Raw genomic sequence first — 19479 nt, 5'->3', positions numbered from 1 at the left:
ACAAAAATCGTATTTAAATACAACTGTATTTAAATAAATTGTCATTTTGAAAAAAATGCTATAGAAGGAACAGATTTTCAAAGAATACGAGTAAAAAAAGAGAAAGTCAGTGAGAATAATGTCTGCCCATTGTACCGAAGCTAATATTTTATTAAGTTTTAAAGAAAATATGGGATTTTATAAGACGTAAATTCAGATGAAATGCAACTTAAACAGGGAAACAGGCATGAGTGTCTTGCGATAGGCGATTTCTTAAAATTAAGACAAGAATAGAGGAGCACAATTAGTTATTTATTATCATTACATTTTTGTTGCTATGGAACTGTATTTTCTATGAGAAAGATATTCCACCATGAATAGTAAGTTATTTTACAAAAAAAAAAAAAAAAAAAAAAGGAAAGAGAGAGCAAAAGTTATGAGTTTTTGGACACAATACATTAATTAAAATTAAAGTTTTTCTCATCTCATAAACCGAAAAAATCTAGAAAGCGTTATTTTACACCGTCTTATTTACTCAAAAGTTGAGGATTGAGAAAAAATTTGTGTAAGTATATATATATGTGTGTGTGTGTGTGTGTGTGTGTGTGTGTGATTAAATCCGAAAATTATTCAGAATTTGGTTCATTTAAGCAAAATGAAGTTTTAATATCGTTTATTTTGTACTTTACTCATTTCTAGAGTAATGAAAATATTCTGCTGTAGAACAGAAATTTAAATTGGCAGCGATAGCGTTTGGAAGGATGATATTGAATTATTCTAGAATACTGAGATGTTCTCAAATTAAGAGTCATTTTTTTATATTCATTCCACCTACTATGTTTTGGAAACCTGCTGGATATTTTAGTGTCGGTAGGATAAATTGTTACAAACTCTATAAACCATGGTACAGAGATCAAAAAGTAGAACTTTTTCAAGTAAAGGCAGGCTTCTAATAAGAATGAGAATGATGATGGTTTCGATTATTAGATGCAAAACTATCAAGTAACACAGAATTTATCTTTTGACGAATGTCTTCATTATTTGAAAAAAAAGATTGATGTCAGAGTGATGGACATACAGTTTTATTATATAAATTTATTCTCCTTCTTGATATGATATAGTTTCTGAGCTTCAGGTAGAAGCGAGTATAACAAAACTGTACTGTATCATTAATATCAGTAGCTCTAAAATCTATTTAAGCGCCCACGTCCTGCTAAATATCGTTGGTTTCGTAACAGTAAGTTCAGCATACGGTGGTGAACTCCATACCTTTAAGTATTCTTCGTCTTTATATTGTGTGTTAATTTCGTAGGGGATCCTCAGAAACGTAAAACTACCAGATTTAATTGAAATTAATTGAATTATGCGATCTATAACCGGTGTCGACTTGAAGCATCAGAAAAGAGGAAAAATGTTTTTTTTTATATATTTCTTTTATTATTTATTTTCAAAGGGCTCTATTTTTTTCCATTAATTTTATTTTTATTCCATATTTAACAGAATAATGTCCAGTTTAAAAAAAAGCTTCTATTAAAAAATGATATGCCAATAATATTCGAAGAGAAATAGAATTCCAGTAGTCGAATTTTTCTCCCCGTGATAGTAATAAATTAGTAGTAACTGACATAACTGTCATTTACTACTAATTTATTACTACGATTAAGGCTTCATAAAAAATAACAAACACTCAATAAAGATGCGAATTTCGGAGAGTGCATGCATATTTATTTGTTAGAAACAGAAACACGACCGAAAGCAAATGTAGCACTCTGTAATATTTATAATCTACGTTATAATAGGGAAACCGAGTTTTTCACAAACACTTCATTTTTAACCCTTAGCTCATCTTTCTGTGATTGATTGTAAATGTCATTTTTCACTAAAACCAACACAACTATTTGTACCCTTCCTCTACCAAAATTGAAGTCACTTCCTACAGAAAAGTTAAACGTCTCGGTTAAAGTTTTCTATTCATGGTCGATTGAATTAGAAACTATCAGTTGACCAGCCTTACCTTTTCTTTCACATTTCCTGAAATAGTCCTTTCAATATAATGAATGGTCATGTGAACATACAACACACAACATTTCATGAGAATTCACAAAGAATATCCTTAGATTATGCAATAAGAGAATTGTTCATAATGGCAATTTATTGTTCGGCATTACTTTTTCGGATGCGACGAAAAAAGGGTCCTATTCCATCCTGATGTAGCATCTTCACGCCCTAGTGCATGACGATGATAATTTCAGGATGCTATTAAGCTTATCTGATATGAACGACAACTTATGATAAAATGCATTTTTCGTTGAAAATGCCATATGCTACACATCCATCTGATTTGAGTGTGCATATCCATATTTACATATTACACCTTTCTAACAGTGTACTGTCCACTCATTGACCATGATCTCACTCTGCTCTGTGTATATCGAAGTTTGGCTTAAACAAAGCAGCCCTTCTGAATGAATATCGATTCGTTCAATGGATGTAAACAAAACTCTCTTCAGCTCTTTCCTATGTCCCTTTCTGTCATTTCATGTGGTCTGGCTGATATTTGTTGAGTCTTGAGTTTCCTTTCACTATCAGTGGAAATCTTTTAACTGCATCATCAGTTGATTTTGGGTAACTTATTTCATAATTAACTGTAAATGATCAAGTTTGCATTTTAAAATACGAGTAGATTTACGACAAATGTAGCAGCCAATGAAAACACCTATCTGAAAGTCAGTTAACTAGATCTAAGTGACATCTGAATTCCAATGTTTCAAAAATGGAGTATCTTGCAATTATTCCTTGCTGTAATATGCAGTTTGTCACAGTTGCACAACATTCGAGAAAGATTTGAATGTCCGGATAATTTTTTCAGCGTTTCTGTATATTGGAGTACCAAAAAGGAAACGAAGTACTGATAACTTTTTTTTTCAAATTGCAGGTTCCTGCTTCTTACATATCAAGCGCATTTCCTAATATTAATTCATATAGTAATTAATCAATTGTTGCACATGTCATTGTCATCTCGTTGCCATTAATCAATCAAAAAACTGCTGCCCACAGTGAATAAAAATAATGGATTCTTCATTTGGAACTAAATGTTATTCACAATTTTTATTCACCAAAACATATAATCCTCTTAAGATATCATAATATGTTGCGAATGGATAGCTTTTTCAAAGCTATCCATTTCAAATTACTCGACATTTTATTTCTTTTTTCGTTGATAAATTCACAGAAATAATTCGATGCTCTCACTTTGAAAACGAGGAAAGATCTCCACGATTTGCTTCTTTTTGGTGTTTTTTAGATATTACAAGCCTTAAACCTGAAGCTGAAAGATGAGATCTTTTTTTTTTTTGAGATAATTCTGTTCTGCGTTTTACAGCAAACAGCTTTCATTTGAAGTTTTTGAGAAATAATATCTATACAATTAGAATGACAATTTACTTTTATATCCATCCCCCATAAAGAGGTTACAAAACCTAACAGCACATAAGGACTACCAATAGGACAGAGTTATGAGGGGTGAAGCCGTTTGATATTTTAGTTGATTAACTGGAAGTGTTAGTTGATGGAGAATATTTTGTGAGAGTAGTTATGATGAAAGAGGTAAAGGGTGAGTACGTTCAATCAGTTTGTATTTGGCTATAAAACGAAGTCGGCCAATGCTGTTCGTGTTTTAACACGTTTAGTGGAAGGCAGGGAATGGTGATTGTCACTCCAGTGGAACAGCGCCTAGAGAAGGACCTATAGAAAATGCAGAGAAACAAAAAGCCGTCTTTGAGAGAGAGAGAGAGGTTACAGTGAGTCTGTGAGAAAAGGATCATAAGATTCGTCGAATTACCCTACAGAGTTTAGAGAGGACCTACAGAGTTTAGAGAGGACCTAAACATGAAAACAGTATTCTATGGGTTGGGGGAATTTTGAATTTCTACAAATCTCGTAGCTGGATAGATAAAAGTTAACCTCTTCAGCTGGGAAAAATGACAAGGTCTTTAGAAACTGATAAAGCTAACGAGAGAGAGAGAGAGAGAGAGAGAGAGAGAGAGAGAGAGAGCTGATCTTGTCTAAATCTGGATATTATGGAAAGTAAAGGAAGGCGAAGGGAGATCCTTTTGGTGCCAAATATATTACCATTGAATGACTAGATTATCGTGACCTAGCGAAGATAAACTAGTCACTCTCGCGAGAGAATAAGATGGAGATCTGCGGTGGAATGCACTACTCAGAAATATCTCGTAGCATTGGAGGTTTTCTGCACTACCATATTTGTCGGATGAATAGGAAGAATGGAGATACCATCAACAACAAAACTGAACACTTTTTTGGTTAGTGGGATAAGGGCGTTAATCTATAGAAGAAAAAGGGTGAGAGATAATTAAAAAAACTGTAGCTACCCTATATTGGTTGAAAATTTAGAGGAAAACAAAGAGAAAAAGAGAGAGAGAGAGAGAAAAGAAAGCCATCCATCATGACATAGTATTCGAGTAGAGAGAAAACGGACTATCCAGTTACAAAGAATAAAAGGTATAACAGTCTTGAATCACTGAAGATTTTTTGCACTACCATATTTGTCGGATGAGTAGGAAGAATACAGAAGCCATCAACACCAAAACTATGAACAGTGTTTTGGGCAAAAATTAGTTAGCAAATGCATTGAGATTTGCTGAGCAATTCGACTACGCGATCAATTGCAGCGAAATATCAACAGACGCAACAAAATCTTTCATAGCAGGGTTGGATGATATAGACTAGGAGGTGATCCTCTAAGGATATAAAATGAAAATATCCATACTGAGTGGTCATTGATTGAGTGAGCCTCCATGTAGTAAAAATTGACAGCTTATGAAGTTCATATTGTAGAGTACTAAGTAAAAGTAATGGGTAGATAGTTTAATGGCAAACTTTTTTTTTTTGCAAAGACTTGAACACATGATAGTTTAATGCTGTGTACTGAATACCAGCTTGGTAATAAAAGATACCTTGGCGATACAAAATGGGCGTTAGTCACAGAACATAAATATTGAATAATGAAGTCACCATAAGGAGCAGAGGACTCCTCTTTTGGTATCTTTAGGTGATGAACATTTTTATGTCTTCCTGGCGGAACATCACAAGAGTCATATAATGTACTATTTCTAGTTATGACAGAAGGTGGCTTGCATTGCCATCTATATAAGAGTTGGAGAAAAATGATGCGAAGTCTTCTTTATATATTTTAGTGCTCAGTGGTGTGTGTAATCATCGAGGGAGTTCACACAGATTTTTATATTTTTCTTTTGATATTCTATTAAAATAAAAAAATCTTATTCCTAAAGATCAACATGCCTTGATTTTCTGGATTTCTTCGCATCGGAGCAGCGTTTATATGCATAGTGATTTCGTGCGATAGCATGAAACTGTTGTTACAAGATTCACTAAATATCACATATCGAATTTCAGGATCGTCTTTAATCGTCTGACTTGTTTTATAATTCGTTCTACAGAAATCATTACCCTTCCATTTCTTTCTCTCTGTTTCTTTTTTTCTTTTCAAACCATGCTATTTCTAGATTGTGCAGCTGATTTTCATACTGTTGTGCCTTTGATCAGAGAAGAATTTATATCTTTCCTTCCAGTCTTGGTGAAAGTGGTTAAGAGCACTACTGTCACTGTAATAATGATATATTTTTGGAGAAGACAGAGGAGATATACTGGAAGTGTCGGAGGTAAATTTCTTAATTCTTGCTTTCACTGTAGTAAAAAGATAGTTGCATAGGCGTGTTTTCTGAGATGGAGGATGATCCCCTTATGGAGCTGCTTGCTGCAACCAATGTATTAATATTGGGATTCGTCTTATTCATGTCAGAGGAGATGAAATTTAATCAGATATTATCGGATTTAAAGTAAATTTTAGTCACGAAAGCTTTTTGTATTATTTGCCGAATGCCATTTCAGAGTTGTAATTTCAGGCATGTCAATCTAAAAGGTAGATTTTGATTGTGCCTATTAATTTTCGGTTTCGTTCCCTTATTCTAATGTTTCTAGGAGATGGGGAACACTATGTATAGCTTAGGCAAAAGATTAGGCTTAAAGACTCTTACATTTACGCAAATCCCATGCAGGAAGACGCTTTTCTCTGTTAGGGATTCTTATTATAGTATTGTAAACTAGAAGATCCACAAGTAGTTTAGAGGTAAGGCCGTTTTCAGTGTGTGTGTGTGTGTGTGTGTTGCAGATCTTATCTTCTCCTTTTTTGGAGCATCTCTTGCAATAATTGTTAGCTGAATGGGCATATATATGCTGTTATAATAGTCAAGGCATTTTCATATACATTTTACGCATTGTCGTTTCATATAATAAATTATACTCTATTAGACTTATAGGGGTACTAACTCCATTTATCCGACATTGTAAATATTCTCTCATAAACGATCCGTTTTTGCAATCGTTGTCAAAGTGCCCTTTATCCTAGATGCGTAGTTATCTTCCATTGCACTTTATCTAGCGTAATGCATAATGATCTCCCAATTAATTTATTCATGTGTTTTTTTCTTTAAGTATGTAAATTCTTTGAAATGTGTAAGAAAATAAAGAATGTTTATGTTGTTTCTGATATTGAGAAATATAATAAAAATTCCTCTTATATCATTATCATAATCAATCCAGCGATTTGTCTGCAATGGTAATGCTATATTTCAAAATAAATTACTTAGATTGTTATTTTAATTTCTTACGCAGGAAAAGATTGAACACATCTTTGGTTTTTTACAAAATCACCACCATTGTCAAATTCCTGATGTGTGCCATTAAGGATTGTACAGAATACTATGATAGATTTACATGAACAGTTTACATTGTTAATAGCTTCTTATCGAAAATTTTCCTTCGCATTTACTGTTACAGTATCTCTGCAAAAATTAGAAATTCTTTTATAAATTCCAGTAAGCAGCAATCTTTTGCCACAAATTTGTGTTTCTCTAAACTTAGCTAAAAATGATTAAAAGTACCATTTCAAAACAAATGGTGTCAATGGCAGAGTGACATTGGAAATGAAGATATCAGGAAAGAATTTGTCATTATCAGCATTCAAGAGTGTGTCAGCAGATCTAATCATTGCACGACGTGGTATGGGCCCTTTAAGAGGACTGGTAGAAGAAACGTTATGGGAGCAGTTCTTTGATAACAGGATGGGAAAAATTTCCATCAAAAAAAAAAGCCCAAGGGGAGTCCCACGATCTAGGTGAACCGATGGAGTTGACAGTGTCTTAGAAAAACACGGAGTCTTAGAAGAATAACATGGAGTTTTGGAAGAGGACTGTAAGAAAAAGCAATATTGTAGTCCTGACAGATACTTTACTTGCAACATGGTTATTAGTAAGGCAATTTACTGAATATTTTTAAAAGTTAAGTATGCAAAATGTACACAGTTCCTCGAATATATTGAGTTTACACGATAAAGATTCTCGATCCGTACCAGATTCCCTTTCTTTTCGCGAAGTGATCCGGAATGCGATGTGAATTTGTCTCGTCTCAAATAACACACAATATTTGGTATTTACACTTACCCAAAGAGTAAAATCTCTCTACAATCTATTCGGGAATTCTGAACGGATGGTACTAATCGTCGTGTAACGTGATTCGAAGGGGAAAAAACTTCTCTGAAAAATTCACGGGGAAAGTAGCATCGCTGTATCAAGATCTTTTACTTGGCATAATTTATAGGGGAAATCAGAAGAAGAAATTTTCTTGCTATAGGGAGAGGAATATTACTTCATGAGATTGTTTGTTTGCTTTTTTATTAGAACTGAATTTCCAGAATTCTTTCAGGAAGGTGGTAATCACCCTTGACCTGATTTTTTATAGGGTCAACTGTAACCAAAGTTTTTTTTTAAATTTATTATAATTAATCCCACATCTCTTGATTGAAAACTACAGCATCGGTGAACATTCTGCTGCAACTTATTTTACTTTATACTCTTGAAAAAAATACTGTTGTTTCCTATTGGCGGTATAATTGAAATAACCGAGCTCGCTGTATTTCTCGGCCTTATTATCAAGGCTAATAACACCAAACACAAGAATTACGTTATTGTTTAAACTGGAATTGCCATTCAGATGGCCGAGGACTTGGAATTTTAAATAATGATTATGGGAAACGAGAAATTATTTTTTAATCTATGGACTCTTTATGAAATGTAGCTGTCAAAAACGCTGAAACGGAATTCATATAAATGGCCATTGAGCATCACGACCGTAGAGTAGATTACAGATTGAGAGTAGTTAAGACTGTGATTAGAATTCAGCTTCGTAGATTATTTCTTTTAATGATTATTTTTAATACTTATTATTTTCTTTTATTTCTTTTATTTTCATAACTTATTTCTTTTATTTTATTAATTTATTTCCTTTATTTATTTTATTATAAATTTATTAGAAGTAATCAATATGAGATTTAATGATTGAACTAAATTACAGCTTTATTAATGCTATTGATTAAAAAGGATATTTGACTTATTGGTCATACTAACTCCCACATAGTGCCTTTTTCCCTTCCCGCAGGTTTGCAGTCTGTGACACCGAGACGCATTGGCCATCCGTACCAGAATCGAACACCTCCGAAGAGGAAGAAACCAAGAACATCGTTTACGCGCATGCAGATATGTGAACTGGAAAAACGGTTCCATAAACAGAAGTATCTGGCATCAGCGGAGAGGGCAGCATTAGCCAAACAACTTAAGATGACAGACGCTCAGGTGAAAACATGGTTCCAGAACAGGAGGACGAAGTGGAGGTAAGATTTTATTATAACTGATATTCATATTTGATTTTCTAAAGTGAATACAATGTTTACGACAGTAAATCAAAAATGTAGCAGCTATTTAAAATATATATAGAAAAAAGAACGCTTACTAATCATAAGATTACTAATTTCTGTATTATCGGAAGATGGGAAGGAAGAATTTTCCAAGATTACAAGAAATTAAAGAGTTTAAGTGTACTTTTAGTGCATTTTAGTTGTTTGACGTATCTTGTAAAAATATGTAAGACATGAATATATATGAAGTCATGAATTGCACGAGTAAAGTACTAATGCGCTACACTGCCAAACAAAATCGACTTTGCGGATGAAACGAAATCATTAAGGGGGACGAGCCATTATATATAGGTAATTTTATATAGGTAAATGGCATGCATCAGATCAGAACTCAACGCACTTTAAATCGGTAAGAATTTTATGGATAAGTTTCCATTAATGTACAGATTCAGCTCGATAAATGTTAATTCATCTGTTAAAATTATGTTGCCCGGCAACAAATGGAGTATGTGATGAAAGATGGAAAGGGAATCCTGAATCGTTAGACCCTGCTGCCAACTATTTTCATTCGACAAGATTTTCATTCATTCCAACAAGATTAAACTGTTCCAGTGCGATTCTGTTAGGAAGATTATGGTGGATATATACTATTACGAGGATGGCTCTTAATCTTATATTACTGGACTGTTACATTTTTTGTCAATGGTGTGATGACAGATAGTGTAACATTTTAGACGATATCATGCTGTGTCCAACTTCGACAACAGTCATATATATTTCGAGAGCACAATTGATTATGTTTTTATGCCTCTCAATTGTTTAACAAGTGAGAAGCACATAAATGATCCACAACCGTTATTGCAAAACCCATCTGAATATTTTTATACCATGAATTGGAAAGGTCTATGAGAAATCGCTATGAGAACTTGCTGGGTTAAATAGCTGTGCTAATAGATGCTATGTGTGGGGAATAACAGAATATTTCCACCTGGTGAAGTAATGCTCGTAATTCACAACCATTCCCATTCTCGGTTTTGATTTCTTTCATTTTTGTATTATGTTATACATCGAAATGGGCACATTCACTGTTAGTCCTTTCATTAAGCAGCGAAAATGCATACCGCATTTTCTCCAAAGGTGGGAATTTTAGCCCTAAATGCTACAAGTATAAAATCGCACGATTAGGCTGTGTAAATACTGATTAATCAGCAGTTTGATCCATCCCATGTGGGCAACCTGATATATACGTACACTTACCAATTTTCACCCCGTGTTTCCGATTTAAAACATTGGAAAACACCAACCTTTAGGCTTTTTATTACTTGATTTTACAGAAACCTAGTAAGGTATACGAGCAAAAAATCATGCGTTGCCAGTCCTAATTGAGAATAAAAGTTCCTTAAGGTGGCCAAATTAAGTTACAACAGAGAAAAATTTATTCTATGCTGTGCATGAAAAAAATTTCGCAAGATGCTCGTTATCAAGGTAATGCGATGATATGTGTTATGTTATATTTCATTACAGAGCATGTTATAATGTGACATTTCACCAGAATGTGTGAAATAGTGTGTCTTACACAGGTGTGCATCTTAGCGATCCTGACCCTTAGAAGATTACGACTACAGATGTGCATTATTTCCTGCCACTCTTGACTAAATGATTGAAGGGGAAAGTGACTTTTTCTCTTTTAACTGAAATGGTATTTACATGCTATTCCCGCAATGTAATGACCAACTTCCTACTATAAAACAAACGGAATAACTTTAAAGAAAAAAACTGCATTTATAAATTCTACAATACACAAAAAAAAACAGCAGAGTTGCATTTTCTGATGTGCTTTATCTGTCATTCAAAATAAGTAAGGTACATGAGCATATCATTCTTAAGAAATGCAAAATTGTAACGTAATTCGAATTATAAAACAAAGCCTGTTCATACAGATTAGGACATATGTTAAAAGGAAACATGAGGCATTGATATTTTATTTTATTTTATTTTATTATTATTATTTTTATATATATACGACAAATCATGAATCGACATGAAGTTCATATTGGCAGCAAATCGTAGCTAATAGCTATGTTCACTAGTAATATGATATTTTAACAAAATTAAAAAGTTGCTGACAATTAAAATCTAACTATCAAATAATGGGTATTGCATTTCACACGTGTACGCACCCATGCACGCGCGCGCACACACACATACACACACACACTCGCTAACTAATATAACTATCCAGCTTGTTTCCGGCCATATAAACAGGCCAGATGGCAGAATCTTAGTTCGGGAAGTTTTCCCATAGACGTCACTGAGTCTTTTCATTCCATTGAACACACCTTGAGCGCTAATTCTTACCTGGGGATTTTTTTTTTTTTTGCCACAATTATAAACTACATGGTAATAATGTGACCCAATGGATCTGGACTAGTGGTAGCTCGACCATAAAGTATACTAAAGGTGTACTCGCATTTGTCGGATCATGTAGACAACAACATCCGCCGAGAAAATACAACAGTATTTTTTTTTCTTCTTAGTTTTATACTTTCCATTGAATCATAAATGTCTGTAGTCAAAACTTAAATTTACAAACATTTTTACATACTTTTTACAAACATAAATTTACAAACTTTATTTTATCCTTCTGATAAACGCTGCCACAGCGATTTGCAACATATCACTATCAAAAATATGACAAGAATAAATCACAAAACAGTAAAAACTAAAGCACCCATTTCTTTGTATATCAACTTTATTCTATATATCCACTATAAATGAACTATATTTCACAATTGCTTTGTAAAATTTCATAGCTTTACCTAGAGAATAAAGATTCTCTCATATTTGCAACGAGGATTAGTTAAATTTGCACTGAACATCAAAAACTTAAAATGCTCCTGAATTTGAACTGTATGTTCCGAATTTCAACTATGTGACAAACTAATCAGTATGTGTTGAGATTAGTTCGTCTGTTTTTGAGAAACATGAGTACCCGATGTAAGAATGTTTTAAGAAGAAAAATAATGTAATAACCTTAAGCGAAATTAAACATTTCAACATTTCAAACAAACGTAATGTAAAATATCTTACACTAAAACTAACACTTTATCTAAGAATAACACTAACTTAACAATAACTATATTTTTATGAAGAAGACAAATAATACAGGATTTATTTATGACCTAAAATATAAAGATTGCAAGGAATACGTAACTTACATTTATTATTATTATTATTATTATTATTATTATGGTGTTAGCAGTGTCCGTTATGGTTCCACTTGTTTTACAGTTCATTCCAAACATGGAACTGCAGATGTCACTGGAGCTTACATAAATGACACGTCACTCACTAATCAACGAGTTTATCTTTTTATTATGATTTGATGCTATCAGATTAAGCTTTTTAGAACAGGAGAGACAGAGAGAGAGGAGGCAGGGAGGCCTGGAAAAATATATGCATTATATTAATCTCTGAATGCTCAAAAGAAATAGGGGGAAAACAGCCACATACAGGTGATACATTGTCTTCAGATGTGTATATTAGAGTCGACACGCTCATGATCACAGGTGCGAAGACCGACAGAAATGAAGACAGCGGCAAGCAGGAGAACAGGACAATATAATTATCCGAACTAGTCTTCGAGTGAAATTTTCTCGTCAACGTGTGCGAAGTAGCATTTCCAAATATGAAAAGATAGACCGGTTTTGCTGAGGTTCTCTAAGAAAGACGCCTGTAATCATGCGTGAAACAATTACTTTCAGAGAGAGTAGGCCCCTGCTTTTGGGTATTTGGGATTACAGTATTTTCATCTTTATTGCATGTGTGTGTCGATACCGTTCTTTCCAGTGGAGAATTATAGAAACTCTTTTATTATTTCCCCTTATTTCTGTTGTTGTTATTTGAACTTCTTTCAGAATACATGGGTGTTTTTTGTTCTTCTACTTTTCTGATACATTACTTTGGTTATAGTTTCTTTCTAAATTAAAATTATTTGCTGCAAGCATTGGCTTTAGGTCGATTGTCTCCCATGCTCTTGTTTTACAGTGGCAAAAACTCTGCAAAAACTTTCCAACGCGAAACAGGTATATTCTGAGTGAAAGGAAACTTAAAAGAACGAATAATATAAAACATGTTTATGTGAAATTGTCATTTTATTAAGATAAAAAAATTTTAATTACAATGTTTTCAAATTTATAGAAGAATTAAAGTGAATAGAGAGACTCCATATTATTGAAATTAAAACACTGAAGTAACCTGAAGTTAGAATACAAGTATTAATATCTTAAAATTTATCATAATTGAAAAGTGTTAATATTTTAAGATTAATTCATACTTCATGTTGAAATTTAAATTTACGCCAGTGATGTTATAAAGTTAAAAAAGCAAATTAAAAGTCTAATTCAGTATCATCTAATTAATATTCGGACTGTGGTTTGCAAGCAGTGTGTTAATATTGCTTTGTAGCATTCTCATGAGAATCTGTTGATACCATCAACAGATTCTCATGAGATTAGGAAACTTTATTAATAAGCACACTTAACTCTTATTTTGTTATAAATGTTAATGCTGAAAGCATCGATCAAAATATTTTTGCTTTTATTAGATGCAACAAGAAACTCAAAAATTGAGTTTCTAAGATTTCACTACTTGTACACACAATTCCAGCAAATCAAAACACTCATATATATATATATATATATATATATATATATATATATATATATATATATATATATATATATATATATATATATATATATATATATATATATATATATATATATATATATATATATAAGCAATCATAAAGATGAGAATGCATTTTTATTTTCTTTCCTGGAAAATAAAAACAATGTTCCATGCTTTTTTGCATACAATAAACTGTGCAATTAATTAATAATGCTATTACGATTTTCTTTTATGTGCTTTTGCCAAGTTTCAATGCTACCAAACAGTGACTGTTTAGTGATACTTAAAAATTACAACTTTGTTTTATTTCTGTTTAAATTTGTTTTAATCGTGGGAAAATATGTTTTAAAAGAATGAAATAAACTACATGATACGCAGCATTCATATTTCCCTCACATTTCCCCCTTATTTTGCCAAATAAAAGATTTCTACTATGCAATAGGATTACGAGGCGCAATAAACATATGCGCATATGCAGATGCACACACAGCTTCATCCTTGTTCTTTAAAGCAAAAAAAAAGTAACTTGGTAAAAACGCAGGGTGCCATGAATTTTCAACCCATGGAGTGACTGCTATGAAGAGAAAATTTATCAACGGGATCGAAAGCGATATTGCAAATAACAATCTTCATTTTCATGGCATTTCAATGTATTCATTAAATCCCAAATAATGCAGAAAACAAGAAAAAGAAAGAACGAAAACAGAGAAAAATTTGCACTGAGTGACTATTTTATACATATTCAATGTAAGTACATTCATCTTGGAATATTTGGTACAATTGTAGCTGCATTTTATAGATATTCATATAATAAGATTATGAATATCGAATGATAGATATAATTTGGATCAGACTAAAATTATTAAACACGTTTTAGGAAATAACGTCTGTATAGAATTTCTTTGAAATCCATTAAGTCGACACGAAGCACAGCGTGTCGGAGAGACAGCACGGACCTATAGTCCTCGCGGTTAAAGAATCTCTGTTAAACGAATAGAAATGTTCACATTTCACCGGTCAGGTTGCCTGAGTGGTTAACGTTTACGGCCAACATTCCGGTGGTTCGAATTCCACCGTGGACATGGACTATCCCCCCCCCCCCCCGTTTATTACAGGCTTGAGTGGCTTGCAAAAGTTCCATTTTTGATCTTTTAGAGCAAGGTTTCCGGACTATGTAAAAGATAAATACAGAAATTATAAAAAAATCCTTAGCCTGTCATGGTACTAATATATTATAGGTTTCCCCTAATGGGTGAGATATGTATAAAATGCAATAACTTCGGGTGTTTTCATGAAGTATTAATTATATTAATACTGAGCTGAGTAATTATATAAATTTCTGTACAATAGGATAATTAATATTCATATTAATATGAAATATACGCTAACATTATGAAATAACAGAAGTACTAAAATATTATTTGTAATGTATATATTTACTGAAAAAATAGTGAAGTAGCAACATATTAATCTTATCCAAAATAAAAATTTCTACAGACTAGTAACAAATGAGATATTTTATTAACCCATTATGTATTTAGTGAGAAAACAATCATTCAACTGACTATTTAATAGTTAAAAATTTAACAGTTAACTACCCTTAGTATGTAATGAAGTAGGCTTTGATTTGGAGAGGTAACAAGCATTTGAAAGTTGCAGATTTTACTTTATATTCTCAATCATATAAAATATTCTATTTTAACACTTTGTGTGTGAAACGCAGTCAGGTCAGTCCATATAACTAAATTACATTTTCTAACAGTAAATGAGTATTACCATATTCAGAAAAGCAGCACTCCATGAAAGTTAAGTGTGGAGTCATGAGGAATAATTAGAAGTGTATCGATTCAGATTCTGACGTTTCAAAAATCTAAATAAATAATTAAGAATAAAATAAATAGTTACACATTTTTTCGCTTTTTGGGACTCCTTATTCATGGCTAACATAAACCTATAATATACCAACTGGGATTCATTTCATTTTTCTACAAGCATGATTTATCACAAGCCGTATGGTTACATATTAGATGGTATTTGTGAAGGGAGGTCACAAATATAACAGTTCTTAATATCTTCCCCCCAGTACTTTACTGAATTTGCTTTAAATGAGTATAGCTGTCATATTTTCTGCGCTGGAATATTTTTTACGATACGGAAACAGAAGCTTCTGGTGAACCGGCTCTTATTATCATTTTATGTTCACTTCATTCACAAAAGACTGGATACCTTTAGACCTCGTACCGTCGATAGGTTCGTGATTAGATAACCAGGTGCACTTCTGTACAGAAAAATCTTTTTAAAAGCTTATTTTCCGATATTCACGAACATTCATACAATAGTAGGAATTTGAAACCGACCAAGGTAATCGTAATTTAGTGAACAACAGATATAGTTATATTAACATTTATTCATATTACCAGCCTTTAAATTTCAAGTCAGATGATGACGTACTTCATACCTTTCCTTCTTTTCTAGTTTCTAGCATATGTAGAATTCTACTTTTTTTTTTTTCAAAACGACTGCTGTTTTATTCTTGGAAAACGTTCATAACAAAGTTAATGAAATTATTTAAGATTGAAAATAGTGCTTGAGATGCAAATAAATTGAGAATATGAAGAAAAGGAATTACCTTTGTGAATAGAATGCGTTTCGCGTTTGAAGTCTTGGAATGTAACAGAGGAAGGATAAAGTGACAGTTTATTTATTTATTTTTGTATTAGGGAAAAGTAGAATAAGAAAAAAAAAATAATATGGTAAACACCTTTACGAAGGTAAACTTTGTTTCCTTTATATGCTCAACGTTTACATTTCAAATACAATGTTACGTCAGGAGCTCAACCATTACCTCTTGTATCCATAAGTAGTGTATTCGGATCAAACACATGGAGAGGACTGATAACACAATATAAATTTGAGACATTTAAGTAATCGTGAAGTCATCTAGAATATCCATTACGATTCCATGTAAATTAAAATAATCAACTCTTTTATATTAGCAGAGTTACGAGTTGATCGTTTGTAGAGACGCACCTGTCACATAATCGTATAACAAGAATTTTGAGCATTAGTACTTAAGAATATCGTTTTATACTTATGATAATAGAATGAGTTAGTTGAGTGTATGTTATACTGAAATACATGTAGGCGATCTATTTAAGAAACTGACTCTAAATTAAAATTTAGTCCTTTTTATGTGTATCCACTTCGAACACTTTTATTATCACAGCGCGTTATCAGCACTCAAATCTAAAACAGCAGAGAATGCCAGAATACGGCTCATTTAAACATTCTGAGAACAATCGAGAGAACTGCACGAATACAGATATGAATAGCAACTACACTTCAGACACATCATCCATTCTGATAATTTTGTCATCGTTTATAGCAACAGCATTTTTTCCTATTGCAAACTGCGTTTAGTTTCCGGGAATGTAAAAAATATTGCTGGAAGGTAAGTCAGCAATAATGGTGGCCGCTCACGAGTGTAGGTAAGACGTGCTGCGTGACATCCCTCTGTCATAACTGCACCACGCCCTAAATCAAATGATTGTCTTTGTCAGACATGAAAAGAGAAAAAAAGAGAAACTTATATTAGCAATTTGTGCAAAATCCACTTAAGTCCAATTTATCATCTTTAATACCTAAGATAATCGTATCACGGGAAGACATGAAATTCTCTAATAATAAAATGATATGTTGAACGTATAATAATAAAACAATCAGGATTCTAGATGTCTGATAGAAAAAGTAAAATATTTTAGAATACTTAGGAAATGTTGTATATTTGAAATGTGCTGGATTTTTTTTTTTTTATCATGAAGTAATATTAAATTTTATCAACACAATAATATACTGAAAATATTAAAATGGTGTCGAATCAGGGAATAAAAAGGATTAATTATATATATATATATATATATATAATTAATCCTTTTTATTCCCTGAGTCAACACCATTTTAATATATATATATATATATATATATATATATATATATATATATATATATATATATATATATATATATATATAATACAGAGAGAGAAAGAGAGCGATTCATCGCTCTCTCTCTCTCTCTTTTTCACATTCTTCTCTCGCGCTTCCTATTAGATAGTACAATACAATATCTTTTCTTAGTAGTATGCTGTCAAAGACAAAGCTATCAAAAGCACTGAAATTTGTTTCCTATTTCACAAAACAATATCTCTTTGTTCAGAATTGAGAAACGGCAAAGATTTGAAATTAGGGATCTAGAGCAGAAGACAATTTAGGCATACTTGTACAACGTTTGTTACTATTTACTTTGAACCTATTATTAAACTAACAAGATATCACTTCTTTGGCTTTTCTTACAAGAGAACTATCACCGTTTTCAAAATTAGAAAAGTAGATGCGCTAACCTAAACTGAAAGGAACAGGAGAGAGAGACTGAAAAAAGATGGTTTCTTTTTTTTTCTAGCCAATGACTTTTGTGGCTTTAGACCAGCCACAAAGCTTCAACAGTTTCTCATCATCAGGTTTAATAAAAACGTGTGTATTTCTCTGGTGATTTTGTTGCCCTTTCATACAACATAGCATCTGTTGCAGTCTTCTTACTTCATGTAGCCTTGAAAGCATATAGTAAGTGAAAGTCTTGAATTAAATTCAACTGTTGTCTCTCTTTTAATGCTAAGATTGCAACAAATTATGTCCTACAAGCAAATCTTTATAGCTGTCTTAAAATTTCGTGAATTTCGAAAATAGGTTTCACGAACATTCACGAACCAGTTGAGAGGGGGGACTATATGGAATGATGTTTTCTGATCATTTCCGTTCTGTGAATCACATATTCCAGCAGCACCAGCCATATTTGTAGTGTTTTCATGAACAATGACACAAATTAACTTCTAGCTGCAATTTATCTGCTAATGCCGAACATCGTCACAATATTAGAATTGTGTCCGTCAAGTACTTTTTTTTTAGTTTCGTTTGGAAGGTTTTCAATTCCTATTCATCATTGATGTAATAACATATTATTTTGATGAGTGGATCATTTTACCTGTGCTCTCACTGATGACCATCGAAGTCAGTGCTCAGCAGCGCCATCATAAGCTTGTCTTTTAAGAATGTACTTTATTTCTCCCTTTCTTTCTAAACACATTTTCAGAATTCAGTGTTTCACTGTATTTGCACACAGTAAGTTATATCCTGGAGTTACATAACTCATTAAATTTTAAAACCACTTTCTTTGACAAATGACAGTAGAAGGCAGCCTTAATTACCACATTTGTTATGACATATGAAACCTTTTAGCTAAGCAAATTATCCCCCTTTTTTGGCGAATCTGAATAAGTTGTGTTGCTTAGTTTGTGAGCATAAGAATAACACAGCTTTACGGGCAGCAGTCACATACTTGTTAATTTGAATTGAATAAGAATATTATCAGCTAATTTGTATTTCACATTATCCTATTTATCCAAGATATTTTCAAGGAATCGTATTACTTTATTATTTATAAATAACATGTCAAATAAATCTTTAGATTTCTTTTATTTATGTTTATTAAGAAACACTAAAGAAAACAAACAAAAAAAAAGAAATTAATCAACGCTATATAATAATGCGGCTCATCTTAAAATATTGGAAACATCAAAGACCGCAATATATTTGAAAACGAATAGTGTAACAAACATTTTAAAAATGACTTATTTAACCTCTGACCTCCCACCTCTATATGCCACAGATCCCCTACATGACAAATGAAGCAACTTGTGCCCCGCCAAATAAAAACAAAGGTTTCAGTTGCTCTGCCTAAATTTGAATTGTATATTTAGAAATAATTATTATAATTTATTTTTCGTATCTCGAATATAAATTCTTCTAAGTATAAATATCTATAGGCAACCAGCATTTCCATGATCTACATAATTGCTAGGAGATATCGTTTCTATTTGTTAAACCCTTCCTTTGCATTTTTTTCTTGAATTTCTGTAATATATTTAGAATATAGCATATAAAAACACATTGTAAAATTTA

At 32.3% G+C, this 19479-nt stretch overlaps 1 protein-coding gene across 1 annotated transcript in view; it reads left to right on the top strand.

Annotated features, from left to right (window-relative positions):
- The window catches only part of LOC150108814 (T-cell leukemia homeobox protein 3-like), a 119497-nt gene that overhangs the window by 63142 nt on the left and 36876 nt on the right, over positions 1–19479 (top strand). The window contains exon 3 of the mRNA XM_090414309.1: positions 8497–8749. Coding sequence (XP_090270435.1) covers positions 8497–8749 — 253 coding nt within the window. The remainder of the gene's footprint in view (positions 1–8496; positions 8750–19479) is intronic.

Source organism: Typopeltis vanoorti, chromosome 2 (genome assembly GCF_054136105.1).
Source record: "Typopeltis vanoorti isolate ZY-2024b chromosome 2, IOZ_Tvanoo_1.0, whole genome shotgun sequence".
NCBI lineage: Eukaryota > Metazoa > Arthropoda > Arachnida > Uropygi > Thelyphonidae > Typopeltis > Typopeltis vanoorti.
Note: the sequence above shows the minus strand (reverse complement) of the source record. Positions and strands in the feature narration are given on the sequence as shown.